General features: G+C 38.5%; 1 protein-coding gene across 35 annotated transcripts in view; it reads right to left on the bottom strand.

The window, feature by feature from the left end:
- LOC132909770 (calcium/calmodulin-dependent protein kinase type II alpha chain) overlaps nt 1-26,873 on the bottom strand; it is a 148,207-nt gene that overhangs the window by 98,026 nt on the left and 23,308 nt on the right. For all 35 annotated transcript variants that reach the window (XR_009658608.1, XM_060964846.1, XM_060964818.1 and 32 more), the window contains exon 2: nt 1,491-1,585. Coding sequence is in view for 34 of the 35 variants with exons in the window: in XM_060964846.1 (XP_060820829.1) it covers nt 1,491-1,585 (95 nt within the window). In the remaining variant the exon portion in view is untranslated. The remainder of the gene's footprint in view (nt 1-1,490; nt 1,586-26,873) is intronic.

The following is a 26,873-nucleotide window of genomic DNA, read 5'->3' as shown; positions in this document are numbered from 1 at the left end:
GGAAGGAATGCGAAATATGGTAAAACTTCACAAGTTACCATATTTCTATTTACCTTGGACGAAATAATTTCCCTCCCCGCCGCAAGAATTCCTGCGAGATTGCCTGGTCGTCGATGTGGACATAAACAAAACGCCTAACCGTAGTCTCCAAAAATCTGTGCTCGATATCGCAACACGCGTAAGCCAGTCGCCTTGATTTTAGCTCGTTAATTAAATTGACTGTCGTGGCGTTTATCGGATCGCTTTTGCTCGATATTTTGATTGATTCAATTACGACGCTCATTTGGCTTCGCGTCACATCCAAAGTTTTATTTTATCCTTTTCCTCTTTTCTTTCCGTTATCATTTTCGTCCCCACGAATAAACGGACGTATATGAAACTTCGCGCGTAAAAACAGGTAAGCAGGTTTTCCCGAATCGAAGATCGTGTACGGCACTGGCAACTGTTGGTCGCGATGGAATGTTGGCAAACTGACAACGGCGTCGCTTGTTGTTTTTAGACGCTAAATCTCTTTCGGTATACAGAAAGCTCGGCTCTTTTCGCGATTCCATGTCCGATCGTCGAGATACGAGCGAACAATGTCTCCGAAGAAAATGAGTGAAAATGGCATGGCGATGATTGAACGGAAGATTGTACGGACAATTAGAGGAATGAGTTTGAGAATTTGAAGATAATGAGGATACCGACTGTCGAAAATTTGATATATGTATGTCGATATATAAGCTTCCCTTAGAGATAGATTCGCGAAAGAGTAACGTAAATGTTACGTTAGTTTTGTCGAGTTAAGCGTTGTAGACTGTAAGAGAGCAAATGAATTATTTTTGCGAGTAGAAATCCGAATAGAAATTTAGCCGCAACGTGCGAAGCAGTTTATAATATTTTTAGGCCACCGATGAAATTTCAAGGTACATCGTTAATTTTTTGCATCACCTTCGACGTCCATATGTTTGTTAAACTACTTGAAAAGAATAATTCTACTATTACGTTTATATTGCGTATTGATGCATTATTTTTAAAAACCGAACATGTTTTAATTAGAATATTCCCAAAATACGAACTGAAATATTTAAAGTGAAGCTACTTGCGATGAAATTTTAACTAAATGTCCTTTGAAATGAAAGAAGACATACTCCGCAAATTGCAGCAGCAAAGCCTTAAAAAGAATAAATTCGCAGCGAAATTTATACCACGAATTGATAAACTATTCCGTAGAACTCGACGATATCGCAAAACTTCGAAACGTTTCGTATTTTCACGTGAAACTTGCAAGGACCATTTTCATGGTAACGTAGCCTCATCAAAGTCCATGAAGCGTAGTCGTTTCGCCTAATACCCCTATGTATTTTAAATGCTAATGTTCTTGTATTGAACTTCATTGCGAAACTCTCGAAACTTCTCAGCTACTTCATTAATATATTCATCTACGATATTAATTATCGTCTTTCGTCGTCGTCGTTACAGTTAAAAAGGAGAATTTTCTTCGAGCTTACCTCTGGCTGTCAGCTTTTTCGTATTTATAATCTTCGCGGCGAATTCGTGACCGGTGCTCTTCTGAACGCATCGTCGAACCACCGAGAAGGCACCCCTGAAACATTTCAAACACAGATTCCTGTTAATTCGACGTTCGACAAGACACGGCAACTCTCCGGGCGAGAACGATAAAACTGGCGAAAAGCGATACGGTTAATCCGTTAACGAGCAGACTCGTAACTGCTCTCCAAACTTCGCGAAACCTATATGTTTGCCCTCTTGAACGACTGTCGAATAGTCGAAGGGTTGAACTTGGTCGATTACCCTACTGTACCACCACTGCTATGTTCGGAATGTGTAATATATATATGTATATGTATTAGCGCAGATACATGGAAATTAGTTAGCAGCAGTTAAGTTTTTTGTAGTACAGAGTTAGCAAAGATAGGAGATGGTTGTTGAAAAGAATCTTCGGATCGTTGCTGTAATTGCAGGAAATTTGGCAGTGAATTTGGAATTCTTTATACGAAAAGTGGGCAACTTAAAGTCGGAAGAAGTTGTATGGACGAATGTTTGAAGATGCGCGTTCATATTATGGAAGAAAATTTTGGTACTCAGAATTTTCGAATCGTTTGACGATATTTTCTGTGTAAGAATTTCGGTGACTCTGAATCACAATTGTTATTACGGATAATAATTGTAAAAAATTTCAATCGTTTGTGGGAACTGTAGTCTCTCAAAATTCACGATATTCATCTTTCTCTAGTCGTAAAACGTTGTTCCACTAAAATTACAATTTTCATTCTGCATGCTCGATAAATTCGAGAAATTCTCGGGAAATCAAACAAACGAAGGGCAGAGGGTAGCTGCAACTGGAGTGTTTGCCTGGAAACGCAATTGTGTTTTCTCTGGACGGTGTCCTTTGTCTCCGTATAATCGGATGACGAAAGAAAAGAAGGTGGCGTGGGCGAAAGGTGACCCAGATCTACGTCGATGCAATTAGCGAGCGAAAGGAATTGAACTTCCGGGCTCGTTATTATTCTAGAAGTATTATTTATCCGCGTCGATTTTCCGCCATCAATCGAGCCTACGAACGGCGAATCACCTGAAAGGGTTTAGATCAAATCTGAGAAAGAAAAGGTGAAAAGAAAGATGAAAGAACCCGAAGAGAAGAGAATTCGAAGGAGAAGATTTGACGAATGTCGACACTGTCAGTCATAAAAATTGATAATTTTTTCAAGATGAATAGGAGGACGTCTAAGAAACTGGCGAAAGAGCATCCAAACGTATGCAATTGACTTGGGATGCCTAAAGGTACCTAAACTTCCAAATTTCAAACGTCACGTCACTCGTTGTACAAAATATCAAAGTAAAAAAGTATGAAAAGGAAAGAAACATTAAATTTCTGAACAGCTCCTGAGCAATTTTTTCTTATACATTCATCTTTGAAAATATTAAAACAAAGGACAGGAATAAATAAAAGAAGCTAAGTGTAAAAGCCTATAGTGATTCAACTATGAACAGCTTGCAGGGTAACTTCGTTTCGCATTAAGCGTCATCCAAAGTACGAAAAGAAAAAGAGGGAAGAGAGGAAGGGAAAAAATGGTAAAAGCTAAAAAATGAAAGCGACCTGAGGACAAAAGGTCAATCTGTGCAGTACCTGTTCCTGGAACAGCTTTCACTCCATACCATCCATCATCCAAAGTATCAAAATAGAAAAAAAATAAGAGAAAAAAATGTGATTGCGAGGATAGAAGTTCGAAAGATGAAAGCAATATGACGATGAAAAGTCAGTGTTAACCTCTGTTCTTCGAGTACCTCCATCTCGTATTATTCATCATTCGAGGTACTAAGATAAAAGTAGAGAAGAATGAAATCAAAAAGAAAAGACCGGAAAGGGAAAAATTCTAAAGAGAAGAGCTTAAAATATAAAAGTGACAAAGATAAAGACAGGTAATCTCCATTCTTGGAATAACTTTTGTCCTGCGCCATCCATCATCCAAACTTCTAAAACGAGAAAAGAAATAAAAAAACTGAGATAAAAAAAGAGAAGAATAGGAGAATAAAAATCACGTTAGATCGAAAGGTTGGAGACCTGAGGAGTAGAAGCAACGTCAGGACAAAAGGTCAGACCGTACAATCCTTGGGCCAGTTTCTCCGCCATCGTTCAAAGTACCAAAAATAAAAAGGAAATACTAAAATAAAGAGAAAAAGAATAGAAATTAAAAATAGCCAATCACGATGCTAAAAGTCTGAAAGATAGAAGCGATATCAGGACGAAAGGTCGCGCCGTACACGGCGTTTTGCGGAAACCCATCCATCGCGTATCCTTCCTTGAAGTAGTTCAAGGCAGGGCGCATCGGCGCAAACGCAACCTTAATGTTTCATCCTGCAGGCGTCGGCGTTGTTGCAGCGGCAGCGTCGCGACGCTCCTGCGCTCGACCAGCCACGCCAGTCGGTCTGCAAGGAAAAAGGGCGAGGCGGCACCCTGCACCCCTCGGTCACCATGGAAACTGATCATTACCGGAGATTGCCGAGGCGACCTGCACACCGATCCACCTGGATCACGTGCTTCTCGCTGGATTATCACGTTCGACCGGCTACATTCCGCGAATCCGCTGTCAAGATTACTGATGTTGTTCGTTAGGTCGACGTCCAGAAGGGTTTCGCTGTTTAGATGGTTTCTGCCTCAAATTTGAGGAAGATGCAGGTTTAGCTTAGTTTACGGGGGTAGAATCGCTCGATGATTTTATAAATGCGAATGTTTAGACGTTTGGAACATTGACTTTTGTATAATTAATTAAAATGGATTGTAATGTCGGAAATTGCATACTTCCTGAGGGTTGACGAGTGCGTTACTGCATAGATGTATTGTTTAGATATTTGATTGTCTTGTAGCTTGGAATTGTTAATCAAACTAATGCGTCTGTAAGATTAAATTGGGATAACTTAATTACGAAATTTTAGATACGGTAAAATAATATTTGCAGATTTGTATGTAATAATAAACTTGATGTATATAGATGTTGAACTTTGTAACTTTTAGATGCTTTAAAGCTACTTATTTTTAGGGTAATTTAATGTTACCTTCACTGTCTTCTTAGCTATGCTATGCTACGGGTCAGGCGAGGAACGATTCTGAGGAAATCGATGGACAAATTTATTAACGATTTACGTAAACATACCGATCGATACCCCAATTTGTAAATTTACAAATATGAATTATTTTATACTCAGTCAGTGATGGTTAGAAAGAACATTTGATCCTGTCTTCTTTAACCTTCGCTAGGTGGTCCATTGAAACTGATAACACAAGGAAATTCGAGGAATCAAAGTGTATCTATACTCTTGGATAGGACGTCGTATCGATCGTCACGAGATCCTTACGTGCCATCGCGATCGGTTCGAATGGCATCAATCTGATCAACCTAACAGCGATTCTAACGCTCTCTCATAGAAATCCGTGAACCAGATTTCGAGTGCACTTGGCCAGAACCGTTTGCATTCGCGTTTAATCGCGCTTGGCGAACGATCGAGCGGGAGTCGCACTTGGCGGGGAATCGGCTCGGTTCAATTTACTAAAACGAGCTACTACGACTCCGGTTCTCCGTGCCAATTAACAAAAACGCCTAAACCACGTTCACAATAACGATCACAGGCGCCAGATCGTTCGCAGCGTTCCGTCGTTTGCTTTCTCAACTAACACCGGCCAATTTACATTTAGCAAAGTGATTTTTACAACAACTGATAGTGTTCGAATAAAGAGTCGAAGAGAAACGAATACCTCGGTGATGTAAACGTATATTTAACATAATCTTCGTTCGTCAAATTACTCTGCGAGTTATTACAAAAATTTCTGTGGGACTTTCCTCATCTTCCACAATGTTACAAGGATAACAATAGACAATAATAGATTGCAACAGAATAATTACGTATAAATAATAATTAGGCCGCAGTTTATGCAATTATGACAAATTTAAAGATATAATATGTAGTATATATATACTTCTCCATTCGTACATAGTAATTTTTGAATACAATTAATTGTCTTAGACCTAAGTTAATCTTGAGCCATAAATGTAAAATCTAGGACCTATAGCCTATAAATAAATATGTAACCTGCGGTATATGCAAAAATGTATATAATGTCCAAAGTGTAGTATTGTTTACGACACTTAATGGGTGACGCAAATTTCTGGATCCTATTCTAATGTTAATCGTATCCAGGAAAATATGAATTTGCATAAAAATCCACAGTATATTGAAACTAAATCGTTATATACGATATTCGGTAGGTCTTCCTTTGCGAACGTGGAATATCCACCCCATGAAAAATTGGAAATTCCTGCAGGTAACCGAATAGATAATTCGATTATCCGTGCCAAACGAGATCCATCGGAATGCTGGAAAATGACGGAAGTCGTAGCAGATATAGCGCGCGAGTCACTCGAATAAGAGAGATGGTTACAGATAGAGATTATACGATTACGAATGCAGAAAGCCCTGCGAGGAAATATACTCCTATCTAGAAATATTCTATTATGGCAGGAATCAGATTCGAAGGAACGGAACGGCCAAAGCGCGTTAGATTGCGAGAAAATTGAAACGCGACCGAAGGTGCGAAGGAAATTTCCTCGTCTAAAAATAGAATCTTAACCGGGGATTTGTTCCGTTTTATCACGTTGCAGTACAATTCCCACCTACGCTGTCCTGCTTCTTTTTTAATGAATATCTGTCACATGGACAGAAACCAACGTGGAAAAGTTTTTATCACGAGACGCACTCGTTGACGCAATTGCATTGTCAATGGTAATGAATAAGGCGATCAGAAAAAAAAGAATAACATGGTAGTATAAGGATGAGTAGAGAGAAAGAGAGAGAGAGAGAGAGACGTTAGCTCTTTTTTTAATCGCCCTGCCAGTCTTACGGCTAACATCATCGTTACTTTGCGTAAAACCTGTGCACTGCAGTTGGCAAAGGACACGCTGCTCAATCTATTTTTCCTAAGATCGACGATTTCTATTTTTCGTTTCTTGCGTACAGAAGGACCGTTTACAGGTCCCTATGGAACATAATCCCGCAAAAGGTTCAGAAAAATCTGGCAAATAGGGGGGAAATTTGCGTTTGTATGCTGGGTCGGCTCTTTGAGAGTATGTAAGATCATGTTAGAAAAAATATGGGAAGAATTCTGTAGGATAAAATTGATTGTAAGATGCTGAATGGTAAAATATGGTGTTCCAAGTGCCTGTGAATATTTATGATAAAGTTTGACGAAATAAATTAAGACAGGAATGGTTTCCATTTCGACTTATCTGTACCGTACGGACAGCTTTAAATCTCTTAGACTGAAGAAAATCGAGGCGGAAGATGGAGAATGTAATGAACTTTTATATACGAAATTGTTTAATTTCAGTATATTGAACGAGAAAAATGTAATTTCAGTTCTTCTCAATCAGACTGCGTGTCTTGGCGTACTTCGTACTACTTAAAGTTCTTTCCCCAAGAGGTAAATTAAACGGCTGAGAGAAATGGTTAAAACGAAGAAGACAGTCAATTAATCGATCAATTCATCAATTAATCAATCGATTGATATATGGATACGAAGCGCCAGCTAGCTACATCTTCCTCTATCACCAAAATTACTTCCTTATTATAATACAACATACGAGACGCGTACACTGTTCGCTTCTGCCTATTTACATGCAATAAATTCTGCCAGACTAGTCACGTTGCCTATATTTCTCATAAACTCCCGGTTCCCTGAAAAAGGATTAAATAATAACTAACAGAAAACAGGAACAGCGAGGCGTAATCCTCGCCGCCTTACACGCCAAGCTCAACCTCAAAAGGAAGCCTAACCAGCAGCTACTTCGTTATCTGAAAAATCTGCGACAGAATCCTGAGGAAAAAACATACAAGGCAAGCGTCGAAAAAAGGAGCAAAGTAAAAAAGGTTTTGGTAAGAAGGATGGGGAAAGAGAGAAGAAGCCACTGACGCAGAAATGGTGATCGAGTGACAGTGTCGGCCTTGAATCGAGGCAATCGCTCGACGACGCGACGTGCAAGTAGGGCGTGCAAGAGTCGGCGATGGGCTTTCAAAGCGAAGTTTCCTGCCGCCTGGCGACGGTGCGCCTTTGCAGAGCGTTGCGACACGTCGATACCTTTAAATATCCAGCCTTACCCCCGGGTGAGATCCTACAGCGATCGTGTACGCGAGGGCAAAGTAGACGACCATTGGATCCCGCACAGGGAACCAGCCTCGGCTATAAACGTGTCCCCGGCCAGCGTTTTATCGTTGATCGATTTTCCTCGCAGCTCACGACCGAATGGAGATCGCCATCGTTACGTGTGCGCGCGTGTACGCCGATGTATTTCTATTTTATGCAACACGGGGGATCCTTGAATTCGTGAAATCGAGCGAACCGCGTGTCAACGGAAGTCGGGAGTATTTCCCTTGGTAAAAGGACGACACATATGAACACGATAGGTAATTTCGATGTATATGTATACGAACTTGCCCGTCGATATATCATCGGCGAATTTGCTTCTAGGGACTTTGCAATTTGCCTGTGTAAAGACTCGGAGGATAGTTAAGGTTAATTGATATGTTGGTTATTTACAAGGGTGACCTCCAACAGTTTGCAATGCGTCTATCTATAGACCTTATCGAAGATCCTTATGGAAACCATTGTTGGCAAACTTGACCTTCGTGTTGGGAATTGTGCGAGCGACAATTATGTGCTAAGGATTTTTAATGGATGGGGAGAGCGCAGTAGAATTATTTAAGTATGCGGTCTATTTTAAAATTCTGAAATAGGGGTGATATTATTCTTTGGGGTCTTAGCAGAAGGTACATTTAACGCTGCTTCGTCAGTTGGGGCAGAATATTTCCATTCCTTTAAAGCGACCAACGCGTGAAAAAGAGTTGAACGGGAAAATTGACTTTCAACCATTTTCGTGTACCAGAACTGTAATATCTTTAATAGTTTCTGCATCAAGATGAAGAAGAGTACCTGTCTTTTAGGAAATGTAATACTATGTGCATTTGTTAAATTTTCTATCAAATAAAATTTCTAAGACCCCGACAATGTTAATAATTGATCTCACCACTAGAGTGTCCTGCTATGGTTTTTCCAAAGCAGGACGCTTAATCTCGTCTCATCCTCGTCCGAAACTTCCAAACTAAAATCTAATTTATATATCCAGGATACTCTAAATTCGCGTCTCTAACATACGTTTCAACCCTCGTCGTTCGATCCTCTCTCTAACCCTGCCTAGTACATCTAGTAACTAACTAGGAAATCTCAGGTACCGATTCCATCCCCGGTAGCGAAGGAAAGTTTTAATAAGACGGCGAAGACTTTCGACTTTAGGCTAGTCAACTATCCTTGATGGAGCTCGAGAGAGGAACCGCGTTTATTTACAAAGTAAAGGCTTCCTCCATTCGAGTCGACGTTATCCTCGAGCTATCTGGTAACTATCTAAGAATTCCTCTCTATGTATTCTTATCCGCGAGCATCGTTCGAAGAGGATTCTTATCGAGTGTCGCGATCGACGGGCGAGCTTGCTGGCTCAGGAGAACTTTTAATAACTCCGTAAGACTCGCGACCTCGTCGATGATCCCGACTTGGCAGGCGACTTTGGCACAACCCGTACCAACATTCAGAAAGCTAACTAGCTGTCTTTTACAATAGGCAGTGAAGCTGCGCGCGCAAATCCTGCAGAATCCTGACCCGCGGGCTTCTAGCGTAGGATCCACCGTGTCACGTGATACATCGTAAAATGTGTAGCTACACTTTTGCATAGCCAGCCCGAGCCTGTCGTCCTACTTCTCCTGTGGAGAGGCAGCGATCAGGAACCGCTGTATGCACGTACACGCGCCATCAGGTTGCAGGATACACGAAGAAATGGTTTACATTCGAAGCAGGGCTTGAATAAATGATGGATGAGATATAGAGATGTTTCGCTGTTTTGAAGTATTATAGGGAAGAGTGGTATAGATCGGAGAGTGAAGGTAACAGAGGAAGGCTATAGACTCCTTTTAGCATCATAATTGCAATTTAATGATTTATTGGTGGGGTATTTTTAGCGTGAATAAGTTTCAGTCTGTTACAGGGAGGATTTACAGAAAATGGGGGGAAAGACTGAGTATCGTTTTCTTTTAGTAATGGAAAGTTACTAAAGTTTTATTGACAGACTGCTTTCGGTATGAATAAGTTTTCGTTTGTTATAGGGAGCATTTTTAGAAAATGGGGGGCAAACCGAGTATATTTTTCTTTCAGTAATTGGAAGTTACCAAAGTTTTATTGAAAGGGTGTTTTTGGCATAAGCTTCCGTTCGTTATAGGGAGGATTTTTAAAAAATGGAGCAAACGCAAGAACTGAGCATTATCTTCGTTTAGTAATTGCAGATTATTTTAATGTTTTATCGGTAGGTTGTTTCTAATATGAATAAGTTTCGATTCAATGAGTTACTATAGCATACGTATAGAAGCCTAACGTACGCTCTAAAGTAACACGGTAAAAGATGAAATGAAATTTACAAGTCAAATAACTTGAAAGGAAAAGAACGATGTCCCTAGAGGTTCGGGCTAAGAAACTCTTCTCGATGGAGGAGAAACCAGATAGTCTCTAATGGTAGGTTAGACCTGGCCTGGGCTAAAAGGATGATTGATACATTAAAGAACCGCGCACGAAGCTAACGATCACGAAGCACTTCATCTTCTATCGCGTAGGAAAAGAATTATCCGACACTGCACAGGGGGTAAGAAGTCGACTTGCGGCTAACCGGCGTCCTCGCCGTGCTCGTAAGATGATTTCCCCCGGGACGTCTCGTTCCCGTGTTCCCCAACAAGCCGTTACGGTATTACGATCGCGTCTGTTTAGACGAAAAAGCTAGAAATTCGGTTAATGCCGCTTCTCGTGTAACCGTACCACCCACTGTTTCCTCTCGACCTGTGTACGCCCTTGTACATAGTCTCTAATCATCCTCCAAATACAAGGCAGAAAATAGCTTTCCTCTAGTTCAGCCGTAGAACCAATCTGACTTAGGTAATTTCAATGGAAAACCGTATTTTCTGTTCTAAAAAATATTTGTATAATGATTTCTATATTGCGCATTTCGTGCAATATGATTCTTGATCCAACTTTCTTTCCTGACATATCCCTGACACGAACATACACGTTCGTGTTCTGTTTCTATACTTATTTACTAAACATGTGAAGGGGAAAAGTAGAACGAACTCGTAATTTAATATTTAATTTTGCAATATAGAGATACGACAGAGCGCAACAAAACGCAAGAAAACTCAATATCACTTGAAAGGTTGATAACGAAACTACAATAAGTGCAGGACTGTCTTTGATAAAAATAAGTTTGACGATAGTCTTCTTTCTTGCTAGGATCCTAGTTACGATTCATCGTCAATGATTCGTTGTATTTAGGAATATATGTTCTGAAGAAACCGAATCTGGTCCATAAGTCTCGTCTAAAAGTCTTATTTGGGAAATCGATATTCCGTGTACACGCAAGCTGACACAATAAAAATTCCTACATTCTAATGTTAAGGATTATCAGGGAAGTTTGAAGTCAGAACAAACTACCCCCGTAACTTAAAACCGCGACATTGGCAGTCACCGGATCGTCATAAATCTCCTTTCACGCTGACCCCAAGGCATTTTCAGCCCGTCGTCTAAACAAAGCTCTGTTCCCATCTTCCTTCTCTCTCGTTTCGTCGTCGCTTGAAAGCTTTTTTTCGCCTTTTTGTTGTCGAGGCACGCGCGTGTATCGTTGTGTCGCCGCTGTTCCGTGTCAACTGTCTGCCGAGCAGCGTGCGGAACAATGGAGCGGCGAGCCGAGACTGGCTGCAATAGTTCTGCCGACGTTTCGCATTCATCCGCGGCCGCGATGCAAAAAGGAGAGAGACCGCGAAATAGAGAAACAGAGAAGCTAACGTACAGTGGAGAAAAAATGAGTGGAAAGGAAAGAATGAATCGTTGCCACGCTTTGACGGCCGAGACAACACTCGTTACATCGATACATCGCTGATTCCATTGGCCCATGTTGTCGACCTATATCTTCCACGCACTCTTTTGTGCCAGCGAAGTTCGAAATATATTGTGAAACGATTGTTTCTGCCGTTGGTCGACGATTTTTGTAGGACGATTGAGCTTTTGGTGGATCAAGTATAGCGGCCGAGGTATGTATTAAGGGATGAAACGTTAAGGATGTAGGATTGGGCGTATGAAGGGTGATGAAGTATGAGAAGGTATATTAGAGATTATAGTGGAAGTTTGGAAATTTAGAGACATAATTAAAGGAAGTATAATGTATAGAGGATTAGTGACGCAGAATAGTATATTAGGGGATGATTGTCTGCAGGGGGTTTTATAACGCATTAAATGGCGAAAGCTTGAAAGTCTAAAAACAGAAAATAAATATAGCGGAGAAAATTGATCATTTCCTAAATATTAACAAAGAGTAATAGGAAAGACGTTTCTTGGCGTAAACTTCCATATCACGTTAACTTAAAAATTTCAAGACATATAATTAAATGAAACATAAAATCCATTGAATGTCTAGTTACTTGTATTCCAAAAATAAAAAAGAAATTGAACACCTTGAGAGTCGATAATTACACAAAAGAATCATTCATCTTCTCTGATTTAAATATAAAAATCCTGCTCAATAATCCTCTCGCAACTTTACCCCTTGGAATTTATATCAGACAAAGTGAATACCATTCTTTATCAAACTGGAACCCTAAATTCCGAAAATTCAACTCTGCTCGATCGTACCACCTTGAGAAACGGTCCCATAATCCGCACGTGTCCTTACTGCACACTCTACTTTTCCGCGTGGTTTGGTTTCCATCGAAACGCGGAGGATTCCTATTCTCCACCCACTTGGACCTTTAGCCGCGACGCGCTATCGCCTATAAAGCAGCATAGTCGCGCGACGAGGACGAGGACGAGGATGATGATGGAGATGGAGAATACGGGAAGGCGAATAGGCCGTGGTGGGAGAGTGAGAGGGATGAGGGTTGGCCGCTTTAGCCGGGCGGGGATGGCTTTAACCGGTCGATACTTCGTTCTACGCCAACTGCTCTCTCTCTCTCTCTCCCCCTCTCTCTCCCTCTCTCGCTCTCTCTCTCTTGGACAGATGGTTGCGGAGAAGCGTGGCACAGCCCTGATCCTGCTCTCATCGGACATCGATGTCCACCCACCGGACACGTAGTCCCGGAAGAAGGCTAAGATGCCAAGATGAAAGATTCTTTCAGAACGTTCACCACTTAAACTATAACGAATTCACTTTTTGCGAGCTCAATTGTATTTAATAGTTTCACTTGGTTCATAGCTGAAGTTCCTGGAAGATAAACTACGGAGGATCAAGTGCAGCTTTTGGTTTTACCTAGGTATGAGATCGATGTTGAACTTTTCGAAGAACAAATAACTTGTTTTTAAGTAATAGTAAATATAAATGGATAATATTCGAAGCATCGCTGCTTTTCGCTGCTATTCCACTGTTCGGAGCTGTTTAGTAGAGCGTCTGAACAATTCGCTTTATACTTATGAAACTGGAGAAAATTACGGTAACGTCGAAAAGAAAGTTTGAAAGGCGAACGATACGAGGAAATTGCAGAATTTTACAAAAAACAGAACGATATTCGATAAGAACGAAGAGCGAATAGATGTAATATACGTATACTGGAACAGACAATCTTTCGTAACATAGCAAAAAATGTTCAACATAGATGCTACCAGTATATATATATTCGCAAGTACCCAATGTTAATTAAACTATTTTTATTAATTTTTTTCAATACTATGCTTAACACGTTCTGTCTATACTGAATATAAATTAAATACTACACAGCTGGTATAAGATTGAATATAACGAAGCCTTCGCAGTAGATTCGACTGTCCATAGACAGACGTTCGATATCGACTTGCGTAATCTCATCGAAGAACAAACGTCCCTTTCCGGTAGCCCCGTTCCGGTCCGTGCAAAAATAGGAAGCGCAATGCTGGACGTAAAACTCGCGGGCAATCTCCGCGTGCATCCGGTATAGCAAATTAGAAAGCCTGCTTCTGACAACTGTGTTCCTTCACAGGTCTTCTTGTTTACCGTGGAAAAATTGCCGGACGGTAACACCGATATCGACTATCGACGTGGCTTAATTAAACGTCATGACGCGTTCCTCGTTTCGAAGAGTCAAAGTTCAGCCTGGCGATCGATAAAAAGAAGACCAACGATTCGGATGTGCCTCCGGCGGCCCTGCTTCTTCCGGAAATTGCGTTAGGCCAGAAGATAAATAGCCAGATGATTAAAAACTGTGTACCGATTCTTGTCTTGAATTTCTATTGCCGTGGTAATAATCGGTTTCCTTTACGATAGATATTGGTAAATTACGAACAAGGCAGAATATCGTAGAACAATGCGTCATTGTTACTCCGATGTATGGTTTACCGAGTTCTCGTGTTCATCGAACGCTTTCTGGGTTATCTCATTTCTCAAATTTTTTAATTCTTTGATATTGCAAGCCTTTTGAGTATCCAAAATTTTCAATTTTTCAGTTTCGAAGTTTCAGATTTTTAACTTCCGGATTTTTTCACGTCTAAGCTTTCAAAGTTGTGAATTTCTTGACTTTCGAATTTTCGACTTTCCACAATTTTTCCAGTTTCCACGTTTCCAATTTCTTTGATTCGTAACTCGATTCCATCAATAATTCGCTTATCTCTGCGTTAAAGTGGACGTTGTCGATTCAAATCAGCGCGGATCCGCGAATCGAGAGGAATCACAGCGTCAGGTAACGTTGCACATCGACAGGTGTATCGCTTTCGGCGGTTCTTGCTGTTTTTCCTACTCCCCCGAGAATTTCGAATAATATGGTCGGTTAAAACAGTATTCATGCGTCCGGTATCAGTACACATTATTTGCAACGTCGCGTCGATTATAACACAGATACGTGTAGTCGGAAAACGGGTGCTTCGTTCGGAAGGAAAAATCGTTCGAACACGCCTCGACAGGAGATTAACTCATAAAGTGTATTGGCGCGTATCGATGACCACGAGGTTATAACTCGTTTCACGCTATTGTTCTTTTGTCTCCGAATTTCCACTGGATATCTCGTTTTCCGTTCGAATCTTTCGATCAAACTATTCGATCGGAAACATTTTCGAATATTGCGTATCGTTAGCTATTGTTAGTACGTATAGAAGTAGCTTCAGATATATGGATATCTCTTATTGTCAAGACATTTGTATCGTTTCGTGGAAATCGCAGTGGGAAATCGTGCGAGACTATACGAATCACGCGTTGTTGAAGATAACTTAACTATTCGTACTTCGATTCGATATGCTTTCAGTTGCTGAATTTCCAAGTATCACAATAGAATCTTCAAATTTTTGAATTTCCATATCTGCGAATCTCTAAATTCCGGAACGTTCAAATGTTGGAGCTCGAAACTTTAGAAGTTTCGAATTTCGCAGCTCTCAATTTTCGGAATCTTTAAATTCTAGAAGCTTCAAATTTCGAAGCTCTCGAGCTTGAGAATCGTTAAACGATGGGAGTTTCATATACCGAAACTTGTGAATTTCCAAGCCATTAAATCTTTAAGCTTCCAATTTATCCAATTTTCGAAGCTTCGAATTGTCCAATCTGAGACTTTCAAAAACCTCGGAAAACCCATTCACGAGTCGCAGTTTCGCGGAAAAAATCACCGCGTCGACAAGTTCAACGATTGCGTACAACAGCGTGTGATTGCGAGCGAGTTAGAGGCGGTGCGCGAACGCAAATAAGCAAATAATCGTCGTGAACGAACGGGAACGAGATAAAAATAGTGTTCGCGAAGCGATCGCATGTTAAACGTGGATGTAAGCAACCCGCTCCGGTTCGTTTCCTTCTGATCGATTCGCACGGCTTCAGAGGCCGCCTTGGTAGATATATAACTTGAATTTCCCAATAATAGGAGGTAACTGGGTAATAGTGGGCAAAGCAGCGAGGTATTACTATATATATCGACTAAATTATGCCTTAGCCGGGCTATTTAAGCACGAAACGATAGAAGTAGTATCTGGCTGTCTGCTCGAGGAACGCCAGGATATTCGACCGCGTAATTTATGCGTCCCTTCGCCAACAGATTGAATTCGGAATCGTATTTATCCGTGTTTAATCAACGAAATCAATCGTCGAAATTTTTGTTCAAGTATACACAATGACAATGACACGAGCTACAGGCAAAAACATTGTAAAATTTTACGATTTTGTGCACCTTCAACGTACGTTTTTGGGGTCTGTCTGTTCTCTGCAATAAAGTTCCTCTAACAATTTTCTTCTGATAAATTTCTGGCGAAAAAGTTAAATTTAATAAAAGGGTTAGCGTTTGAATGAATTAGAAGGAATAGATTTAGTAATACTGTAATTGACTCGTGGTAACTCTCAAACATCATTTAAGGAAGGATTTAACATAGAATTTTGACAAATTATGATCCAACCTTTCTCATAATTACTGCTTTTTGGTATCCATTGCGTGGGTCTGTTGTAGCGGTGAATTGCTCAGCACGCGTGAGGCTATGAACATTTATCTAATAATAAGCTAATTATTGTCCTCTATTATTCCTCCCCTTCATTGCAACGCCACAAATTAGAATATACATATATTCCTGTAATTATGTAGTACTATATGTTACCACTAATTGTAGTAATTAAACAATCAGAAGTACAAAATGTAAGATAAAATGCTTTACAAGTAGAAGTATAGACGATAACATTTTATCTTTCACTGTAATTGTTTTGAACTATCTTAGCGATGTTATATTCAGCGTAAAATATATCTGAAATATTCTCTGAAACGCATAATTAACCGGAAAAATTCATAGAACTTTAACCTTTCACGCCACGACGTGATCAAATTAGAAAGTTGGCTCGGAAACTTCTTAAATATCAATTTTGATTGAATCTGGATCGCAGTCGTAGGATGGCCACCCCCTTTCCACTCAATCTCTTACGAAAAGCATCGTGAGTGTCTTATAAAGGATTCCTGTGTCGGATCACAGGCCCAGTACGCCTTGTAATTAGGTTATTAGCAAATAATTGAGTTAAACCGATCGAAGTGAAACACGGTGTACCGTTGGATGAGTTACAACGACGAGAAGTGAGTAATGGTCCTATCAGACTCCAGACCGATGCAAAGTATTCGCAGGAGCAGCAACAAAGAAATATTTTTCGTGATAATGAAATTCGTGTATTCGTTCACGTTGATGTGCGAAATTTGGACAAGAGGAGAATATTCGTTCAGAATTCAGAAGATTTATAATATAGATATCAAGGCCTCGATATCGATAATTGGAAATAATCGAAATATCTATGTGATATTGGCCATTTTAGAACCAAATTGTTTTGCGACCGCGAAGAAAATGTTTCAAGAAGACGCAATGCACGAAGATTGAACGTCAGTTTTATGAAAAATAAATAAAAAGGATTAAATTTAAAGAAATTCCCATGAAAATTATTGTAAACATAAATTTACGATTTCCAAGCCTAGACAATTCCACCTAAGCAATTTTCTAATGGATAAATTATTTGTAAAACGAAACAGGCAATTTTAACGCAAAAGTATGTCTATTCCAGAGTTAATAATTCTCATAAATAATAATGAAGGTAGATAGAGTTAGTCATTATTTATAAATTACTCTCGATTCGATATACGTTATGTAATATCTCAACATTTCAATACGCGTACGTGATATTTCCAAAAAGCTATTCGCAATTAAAATTTTATTTGAAAGAACGAAATTACACATGCAACGGTAATGCTCCGAGCCGTATGTGTAAAGGCTTGAAATCTCGAAAAAAGAAATGTCTCTTCGTAATTCAAAGCAGTATAGATACCACGACGCATCGTTTGGCAAAAAGAGAGAGAAAGAGAGAGAGAGAGAGGACACGCGATGACCGGCAAAGCCGAGAGAACCAGCGTATAGAAGGAAATTCGAAATGCATTTCCGTCGGGATCCGTTTGCCTTCAATTTTCTTGTCTTTCTCAATGGCTTTCACGATACCAACAAGCGGAGGGCTACACGATGAAAGGCGATGGTAGTGCAAAAGAATCGTTAAGAAAGTAATTTCAGTCGACACACCGTAGCATCCCTCTTTCACGTTCCGGCACTTAGCGCATCGGTCGCGCAGAAATTGATCTTCAGCAGCGGTTTTTTTTCGATCAAAGAGCAAAAGGCAAAGGCTACTTGGAAATTTGCTTTTCAAAGAAGCAGCTGGATGTTCTTCCTCGAAGCAACCGGCGTGGAAAGGATAAAAGGCGAACGGAAACCAAGGAAATTATTCTATTTTCCTTTCATTCCTACCTCTTCGCGTCTTCTCTGTTTCACACTTTTCGCCCGTGTTTCGCTTCTCTTTACATATTAATGGCATACACTAGCAGAAACTACTAATTGGTTCTACATAGTATCTTATCGATTATAGCCACTATATTAAGCTCCTTAGTGGCTTTTTGCAACTTATTCCATTTTATAACTTGTTCGTTAATCAGGTTGCAAATACCTACGTTACGTGATCATACCATAAATAATAGTAAGTTGGTAGATACATTTGAGAAAACTTAGCAGCCCGAAGATACAAGCCCGAGACTCAGGCAAACTGTCAAATACGATAAACTATAAATAACCGCATCCTAAATCATCGTGCATACGTAAATCAGTATTAATATTTAACATTCGTTTTTGTTGAGGTTATTAGATGTATGAACGCGTGGATAAATTGTAAAGTAGAAAATATATTTTAATACAGAAGTGTAAATACAAGTAGGAATATAATTTGAGCTGGTCCAGATCCGCACGGTAGCAGTGTTACCCTATGACTGAAAGCCCTGAAGCCATCGTCGCCTGTTTACTGTTTATGGTTTGCCTTCGTCCCAGTCTTTTGTCCATACGCTGTCGATGGCTTCAGTGCTTGAGAAAACTAAAAAGATCAGATGTAGAGTTTTCTTAGAAGCGGTGACCACTTCGACAGTTTTGTATGAGAAATTGAAGGTATATATATATTTTGTGTTTGGTAGCAAAAATGCAGAAATCTCAAGGACGAAGAGATTATTGGTTCCTCAATTTCAATCATTCGTCGTTTTATTATATTCTGAAAGGGTTGATCTGTTCTAGGTCCAAAATCAATAGAACGATTGAATGTTTTAGAACCGGAGGAAGAAGTGGAAGCATAGAATGAACGATCGATAGATAGTTCCTACTTTTTCATATTCATTATGATACTTTTTCCCGGTAAAACATTTTAATTTTGTTCGTAGGAATTACAGTTCGTTATAGAATCCGTTCGTTGTGTTTCTCAGTGTACGTATTTTGTTTTCTCGTGTGAGATACGCCCAACGAACGTAACATAATACCTGCTACTAATTAGTCACGTGTAACGGCGAGCTGGTTACGATACACGGTGGCGAGGCCGAGCATCGTCGTCATGAGAGAAAAGGGGAACCTTGAAAACGATGGAACAGGCTATTTAACGCGTGACACAATTAATATGGCTCCTTGGCACGCGTGACATCCAAGGAGCATTTCTCTCGTGACAAACGACAATTTATAGTCGAAGACAATGCACGACGAATTACACTCGACTTGTATCGTACAGTCTCGTTCACTCGGCGAGATATTTGCCGAGAGATTGTGATTTCGTGATTTTTTATCTTGAGGATCGACATATAAATTCGTTAACTCCCGTTTGGCGAACGTGACATATTATTGAAAATTTTATTTATTGCTATTTTGATCGTTGATAAATTACTAATAATAGAAATAACGTCATTTATTTCTTGTCACTTTGCATCGTGATTGCGTTGCGAATAATTGTATAAATTGCGAACGAAGTTCCAAACGGGTTCAAAATGTTATTACGACATGGAAAAAGGTTATTGGAATTCAACGTAATTGAAAATTTGATAACTTGTTGATCGATGTACGGCTATAGTTTTACACGGTGGGTAATTCTTATTTCGATACTTCCGCAATTAATCGAGACGTTACGATTTTAATACGTAAGGAATAATCTCGATAATAAGTTTGAAGGAATGCGATCTTTCAATGTACACGCCGCTTTTTGCGGTTTTTCAAACTACTCGTGTAAACAGATATACGTAGAAACACTATGCGGTTATTAAAAGTAAAACAAACGCGTGTGATTTTATGTCAGCTTTTGCGAACACGTTAATTCCAATTTTCCTCTCGTGTATAACGGATTCAAGTTAAGCTTCTACAACGGGGAGTACAAATTATATCAAAAATTTTGTTACTTTAATCCGCGAGCTGCCATCCAATTCCATCAGAAACTATCCAAATAGAAACAGCGCGTTGCCGGTGCGAAAATCAATTGAATATGCGAAATAGAAAAAAAAAGAAAGGAAAAAAGGAGGCTACATATAAAATTTCATTTTGAAACGCAAGCCTCTGTCCAAATGTCCATGTTGATTCAAAGGGATACAATTTCATACCGGAAAAGCAATCCCGTACCAAGCTACACACGATGTTGTCGCTGACACAAGCCGGCAACTATCCATCAAATCGATAAGTTCGATACGGTATCCAGTCTGTGTTGATTTCAACATAAAATTAGCTATATCATAATAAAACGTTTCTCATTTCACCAATCTGATAAAACATAGATTATCGTATGATACGACGATCGATTCGTTCAAATATAGCGATAAAAATGTCTTCTTAATTTACAATCCTTAAATGGTAAATGTTAACCATTGCTTTTTATCGTTATCAAGCAACTTTGAACCAACTAATGGAAATACATGTTTTGTAATCGTTCATGTGGAAACCTTTTCGAGCGATGCTCAAGTCGAACAAAGCTATCAAACGAATAGAATTATTATCACATTTTTCCTCGGTATTTTCCTTACTTCCCCTTTTATCTTCTTTCTCCTCTTCTCCTTTCTCTCTCGTTCGTTCTTCCATCAAAACATAGAAATTTCTCGCGTTCGCAATAATCCTGGCTCTCAACAGGACTGATAACGAAAGCACCGCACGACACTAGCGATAAGTAGACGTTGGACAGTCCGACACTCGTCCGGTTGATCGTGATATTTCACAACGAAACATTGGCCACACAATTCCAGGGATGTTGGAAGGAAATCCTTCGAGCGAATACAAGAAGATAGGCATCGTGGTAGCCTTCGAGTCGAGCAGCTTCGTGTCCAGAACATCTTGATAAAGACGGACGCTCCTCCGAAACAATCGATTTCCCTCTCCTCCGTTTCTATAACCGCTACTCGAGTCGGAAGATGGATAGATATTGACGTTCGGCGGACATTAAAAAATTCTACGCTCTTTGGGAAACGTTCGCCACTATGTCACGTATTTATGATCAGACGTGTGTACCTACGTGCATATAAAAATGACGGAGCATCGATAAAACGATCGGCAGAATTTTTTTAAGCACAAGCGTGAATTCGGTTTACGAAACATTGCGTGGAATGTTGTGTATCGAACGTAATATTTAAGAAAAAGAGTTTGCTTCTTTGATATTTGATAAATATATTTATGGAAAATTATACAAGAGTATTTATTTGCAAGAAATAACGCTGGAATTCCTGACACTTTCATCAACAGGATGTTTACGAATTTACAAAAGATTTTCAAATATACAAAAATGTACGGGGTGTACAAAAAGAGTATACGCGAATATCTAAAGCGATAAGTGAATAAATGAAATATTTTTCCATTTCGATTGCATTAATTTAATCGTGCCCATAACAATATGAAAGTGCCGCGGTCCAGCAATAATACTCGAAGTTTGTAATATTAAATTGTTTGCTTCGACTTCAAGATCCCATAACTAACAAGAATAAACAAGGTAAACGATTAAAGGAAACGCGTCTTTTTCCGCCATAACGATCGTAGCAAGTTGCGCACTCATTGTTAGATAGTCTCTATAAGACAACTCGACTGTTGACAGATCTTCATAATTAAAGCTCGACACTGAGCCATTGCAGAACTTTCTGTCGCGTTCAAAATCGCTATAAGATAATCATTCTCGTCAGTCTTGCAAGCTTGTGTAATTTTCGCGTGAAACTTGCCTTGTTCGTTCTCGCACATTGCACGTTGCTTTCTTACACAGTGAATCACACCCTGGTATCATTGAACGAATAATTCAGATAAGAAATATTTGACGCTTTACAGATGGTGTCTGTGCATAAGGGTAAATACGAGTAAACCAATAAAACGAAGACAAACATCGTTTGCAGACGAGGGCAAACGTTTTGGGGATCGTTCGGATTAGCAATAATCCAGGTTTGGCTCGTCCTCTTATCAGCAAGCTAAGTTCACAAATCCTCGAGACGTTGGCAATCCGAAGAAAAATGTACGTACTACTTCTCCCACTATACTTTGTTGAGACACCGATGAAATGTAGAATTAAATTCTTTATTTATTTTACAATGAATTCTTCGCATCTAAACATCGCTAATTTGATTGTTTCCAAAAATGTTTCAGGAGATTCTCGTGTAAATCGATGGATGCGGCGATTCAATGAGGAAATGTTCTTTCTATTTGAACATATTCGATTTAATTATTCACCCAAAAGCTTATTATAAAAATGTATAGATCAATGGACACGGTGAGTCGACAACGAAGTTTGAGATTAAACTGCTTCTCTCTTTTACAAAGAATGCTTTGTATCTAAACAACGTTCCTAACATTATTTCCAGGAAAATTAAAAAACTATAGAGATCGAAGAAGATTCAATTATTTATCAATTTAATTATTCTCCGAAAGTTTCAATAAATTCCAATAAATGTATAGATCAATGGACATTATAGATTCTATATAAAGACCATAACTGTTATAACGTAAATTTTAAAAGTTATGGCGCAAGAATTAATATCTTGCTTTATATGATTTCGGTTATGAATAAACATTATAAACGACAAAAAATTTGTCCTCGCTCACAACCATTATCGATGACAGGAGTTTTATTTTGGTTAGAAGCAGCCAATATTGATGACCTTTGTTTTGGTTACTTTCGATCATCATCAGTTCTTTTTTATTAATATTACTAATAAATAATATCTGTGAACGAGGTACGATAAATTATAGAATTTATATGTTTTAATAAATAATGGAATTTGTCACCGTACAATTTGCATAAACTATTATCTGCAAAACTTAACATCGCGTTTACGAATCAGTTAACAAAATGTATATTTACTACCGAGTGTTTTTATTTATTAAAACGTATAAATTCTACACTTCATTGGTACATGAATACTAGCCAAACAAAACTGCCGCCATCGATATTGATTACTGGAAACCAAAAAATAATTCTCATCAGCGATAATGGTTACCAGTACCAAACCAAACAGATTTCAATCATTTATTACAGCTACACATAGCCAAAACAGATAAATCTTCATGTTTCTTAATCATTTCATTTTTCGAGAAATGTCTGCGACATTTCTGTCTCTGTTTTATTTCAACGATGATTGATTTCCATTTAAACAGAAATGAATGAATGATTTTCCTCGATGATATTATTTGAAAAAAATTGTCATTTTTAGCCTCTGATTCTACGTATTTCGCACCTAAACAGCATGCTGAATGAGGTTACCTTGAAAAAGAAATTTTTGAAGATATACGTATCGATAGATACAATAATTTCAAATTATTCTGTACGTAAATGAATGGAAGACGAATATGAATGAATAATCGTCGTGTTCTATGCGTTAGAATTAAAAGGCACACAAAGGAGCCAGAAATAAATCCGTCTACAATGAAATTATAGAACATCCATCAGAGAAAATGAGGTAAAGAAAGGTTTCGTCAAAGAAATTCGCAAAGAGCACTTTCACCATTCCGTAGGACCACGCTTACCAAACTAACGAAACCAATTGTAGTCTTTCTTCCAGCGGTAAGTAGAATCGTCGGAGGAATAGCCTCTCCTCGAGCACAACAACTGGAACGCAGTAAAATGTACAATTAAGGCGATAAAACGGCGGAAAATCAGGCCGAGTTCTCAATGTCTCTGCTTTTTCCCCTCGGTCGACGTAATACAAAGCACAAACACGTCCAACACACGAATATACACGCTACCCTGCTGATCGAAACTTTGAAATCATTGCGTGTTCTCGTTACAAGATCCATCGATCGAACAGAAACTTAAGACAGCATTTTATTATCTTCGAAGAATGTTTTGCAGAAAAATCTATCGAACGAGAGAAAATTATTATTAGAAATTAACGCTAGAATTATTAACGAGCAAAGTATAAAGCTTACAGCAAAGAGATCAACATGAAAAATATCCGAAAAAACATAATACGTAATGCAAAGAAGAGAATATTTATCCATAGAGCTGACAAAAAATCCGCTCTAATCCCCAGGAATTTTAAACCACGCAGTTGTAAATTTGTTATATAAATATAATATACCATGAAAAATGATGAATTGGTGATTTTGAAAGTTCTAGTGCCGATAACGATATTAGGAGATGAGAACTGCGCAATTTTTGGCCAATAAGGTACGTTGACTTTGATTAGTTGGCAGATGAGAATAAAGGTTGTTCGGCCAACTTTTTGAGAATATCAGCCCATGTGCGATGACAATGCCTTTCGAAAGTGACAGAAACTCTCGAATGAAACGTTAGTCTCGCGAGCCCGCCGAAATTCACCTCTTTGTCTCGAGTCTCTTAATCATTCGGACAAAAGGTGGATTTTTCTCGTTCGTTGTTTCGGGGAATGGATTTTTTCCTTGGAGAACGATGAAGATCAGTTTCATCACTTCGAAGAACACGAATCGAATAATATTATTATATTAAAAGCCTCGTTGAATCGAGCCTCGTTGAATTGCCAAAGTTAAGGATACTTACAATGTGGGAAAAATAATTTTGTTACAACAAATGATAATAGAATCGTTTTATAGAAACGAAATATCAGTTGACATGTTGAATCGTTTTAGGTTGTTTGCATATTATGCACGTAAAAGTAGTGGAAAAGCTTCATAGCCGATGCACTAGACTAGATGTTTAAAAATCTCTAAAATGTTTCTACATTTATACTTCTGCGTGTATTTCGACTTTCTGTTCCTTTATTTACACAAATTCTCTAAAACTCTCTTGAATATTCGACGATAACGTATCTGTGTATGAAATAGACGCTATCTCAAGCACTAAACTATACTTAAACATTTTTGTATCATCAATAACACGAAAGACACGGAGACGTTTTCAGATATTTCATCCTGTCCCATAAGAGCGAAACTGACACGGTTCGTCGTATTGTAACACCTCGTTTCCATCAGAAATGCAACGCCGGTCGCAATAAAACCCTGACATTTCCCATTTCCGAGTAAACAGAAATTAACAGAGCGCCTCGCGAAGCGAAGAAACGCGCGAACAAACAATGATTCGAGCGCGAGGGGGAAGGAGGGGGTACGTTCTCATCTAGAGTTCGAATAAAATTTTCATGTCGTCTATTCGACTTCCGCGTACATTTTCCTCGGCAATCAAAGCCCCGACGTTTAATGAAATGTCACCAACACCCTATTTCTCGTCTCTTCTCGTTCTTCGTATTTCCTGTTCGAACTCGTAACGCAAAATGCGATGGCGAAACAACGGAAATTCCAAGCGAAACGAGAAAGTTGCGAAGGCAACGGCCGTGGCTGGCATGTTCCTTGTCCCGCCAATTTTATTCCTACGATTTGTTGTTCGGTTTGCATGGATTATTAGCACACAGATTGTAGAGATAAAACGCGTGGGCGAGCTGGAAAAACGATATTGAAATAGAAAGAGAGAGAAATGCTACATGCAAGCCCCTTGTGTCCTTGTCTAATAATGCATGTACATTCGTACAGTAAACATGTGGGCGTACACCGATCAACGAACGACTTTGGTGTGCGACGTGTGCATGCTTGACCAAGCAAAGACAGAAGAGACCTATATACAGCGTTGTTTTTCTATTTCCATATCGCATCTTCGCTTGCACGGTAACATATGGAGCATCTATTTTGAAAATAGCGTAAATGTGCATTTTTTTAAATTAACTTTTAATTTATAATTTCAGTCTAAAAATATTCGTTTGTTTTAATCGATTGAAATTTCATTAATAGATGGAACTGTATAATTGCATTTATTTTGAATGTGGCGTAAGGCCATTTCCTGTAATCTGTACCGTGTCCAAACAGTCGAGGGACCAATAAACGGAAACAAATGATAGCGAATGGTAATCCTAACCTCTTTATCGGACACGTGATACATATTGCATATACGAATGTGAACAAGTTGTTCAAATACGATTCGTATGCTCGTAAATTATTATTAAATTTATTACACTGTTATTACAGTTAAATTATATCGTTTGCGATTGAATGTAATTATTGTTACGCTTAAATTATTATTAAATTAATTTGTATCGGATCATATCGAAATGCAAATCTAAGATCGAAGAAAGTATTAGTATAAGTACTTGTCGTATTCTATCTTGCTTTCTTATCTCTTATCTATGTAATGGATAACCTTGGAATTAACATTAGAATCTGATAGCGATATAAGTAGTCTAACATAATGATATTATAATAATTTTCATTCATTTAGTTTTATTCTATTTATTTTCAAATATCGTACAGATATTTATAAACGAAAGTTGATCTAAGTATAAAACATCAATTTTAAATAATCAAAATTTAATGGACTTAACGATTCAGTAATTTTGAAAGTGACGTAAGTTCGTTCATAACCCTGAGAAAAGATATTATTAGTCTAGTCAATTTTGAAAAAAAAAAAAATCTATTTGTATAATGAATTTACATCTATACTTGAACACATCGAGACGTGGACAAACCAAGTAGATCTTATCAGGATTTTTCAATCAATGGAAACGCAAAAACATCGATATTTCAAAATAAAAGAAAATGGACTTACATCATTGTCAAAATAAGCGATCCATATAACTCACAAACTCTATTCTAACATCTCTATGATAATTATTCGTGACTTACGCTGCTAGTAGAATTTTAAACTGATCTTTTCTAATTTTCAGATTCTATGAAACATGTAGCTAATAGAAATTTTCATTGTTCCTATCAACGGTGTGTCACTGTTTGATTCATAATGAATTAAATTGCTCCTTGATTAGAAGGAATCTTCAGATTACGGATTATTAAATTGGTTTTTATTAATGCATATAAAATTCCCTCTTTTTTAAACTGGAGTATCAATTACGATAATTTTCTTCTTTCTCTGTTCTGAATCGGATAAAATTCTAAATTTTTAATCCGTATTTTATAGATAATATAAATTATGAATTTCAAAAGTATTTTCAGACATCAATTTCAGGATAGAATAGACATTTCAAGATGCGAATATCTTTATGAAAAATATAATTCGAATTTTCTAGGG

This window comes from Bombus pascuorum, chromosome 8 (assembly GCF_905332965.1).
Source record: "Bombus pascuorum chromosome 8, iyBomPasc1.1, whole genome shotgun sequence".
Taxonomy (NCBI): domain Eukaryota; kingdom Metazoa; phylum Arthropoda; class Insecta; order Hymenoptera; family Apidae; genus Bombus; species Bombus pascuorum.
This window is presented reverse-complemented; position numbering and strand designations above follow the sequence as displayed.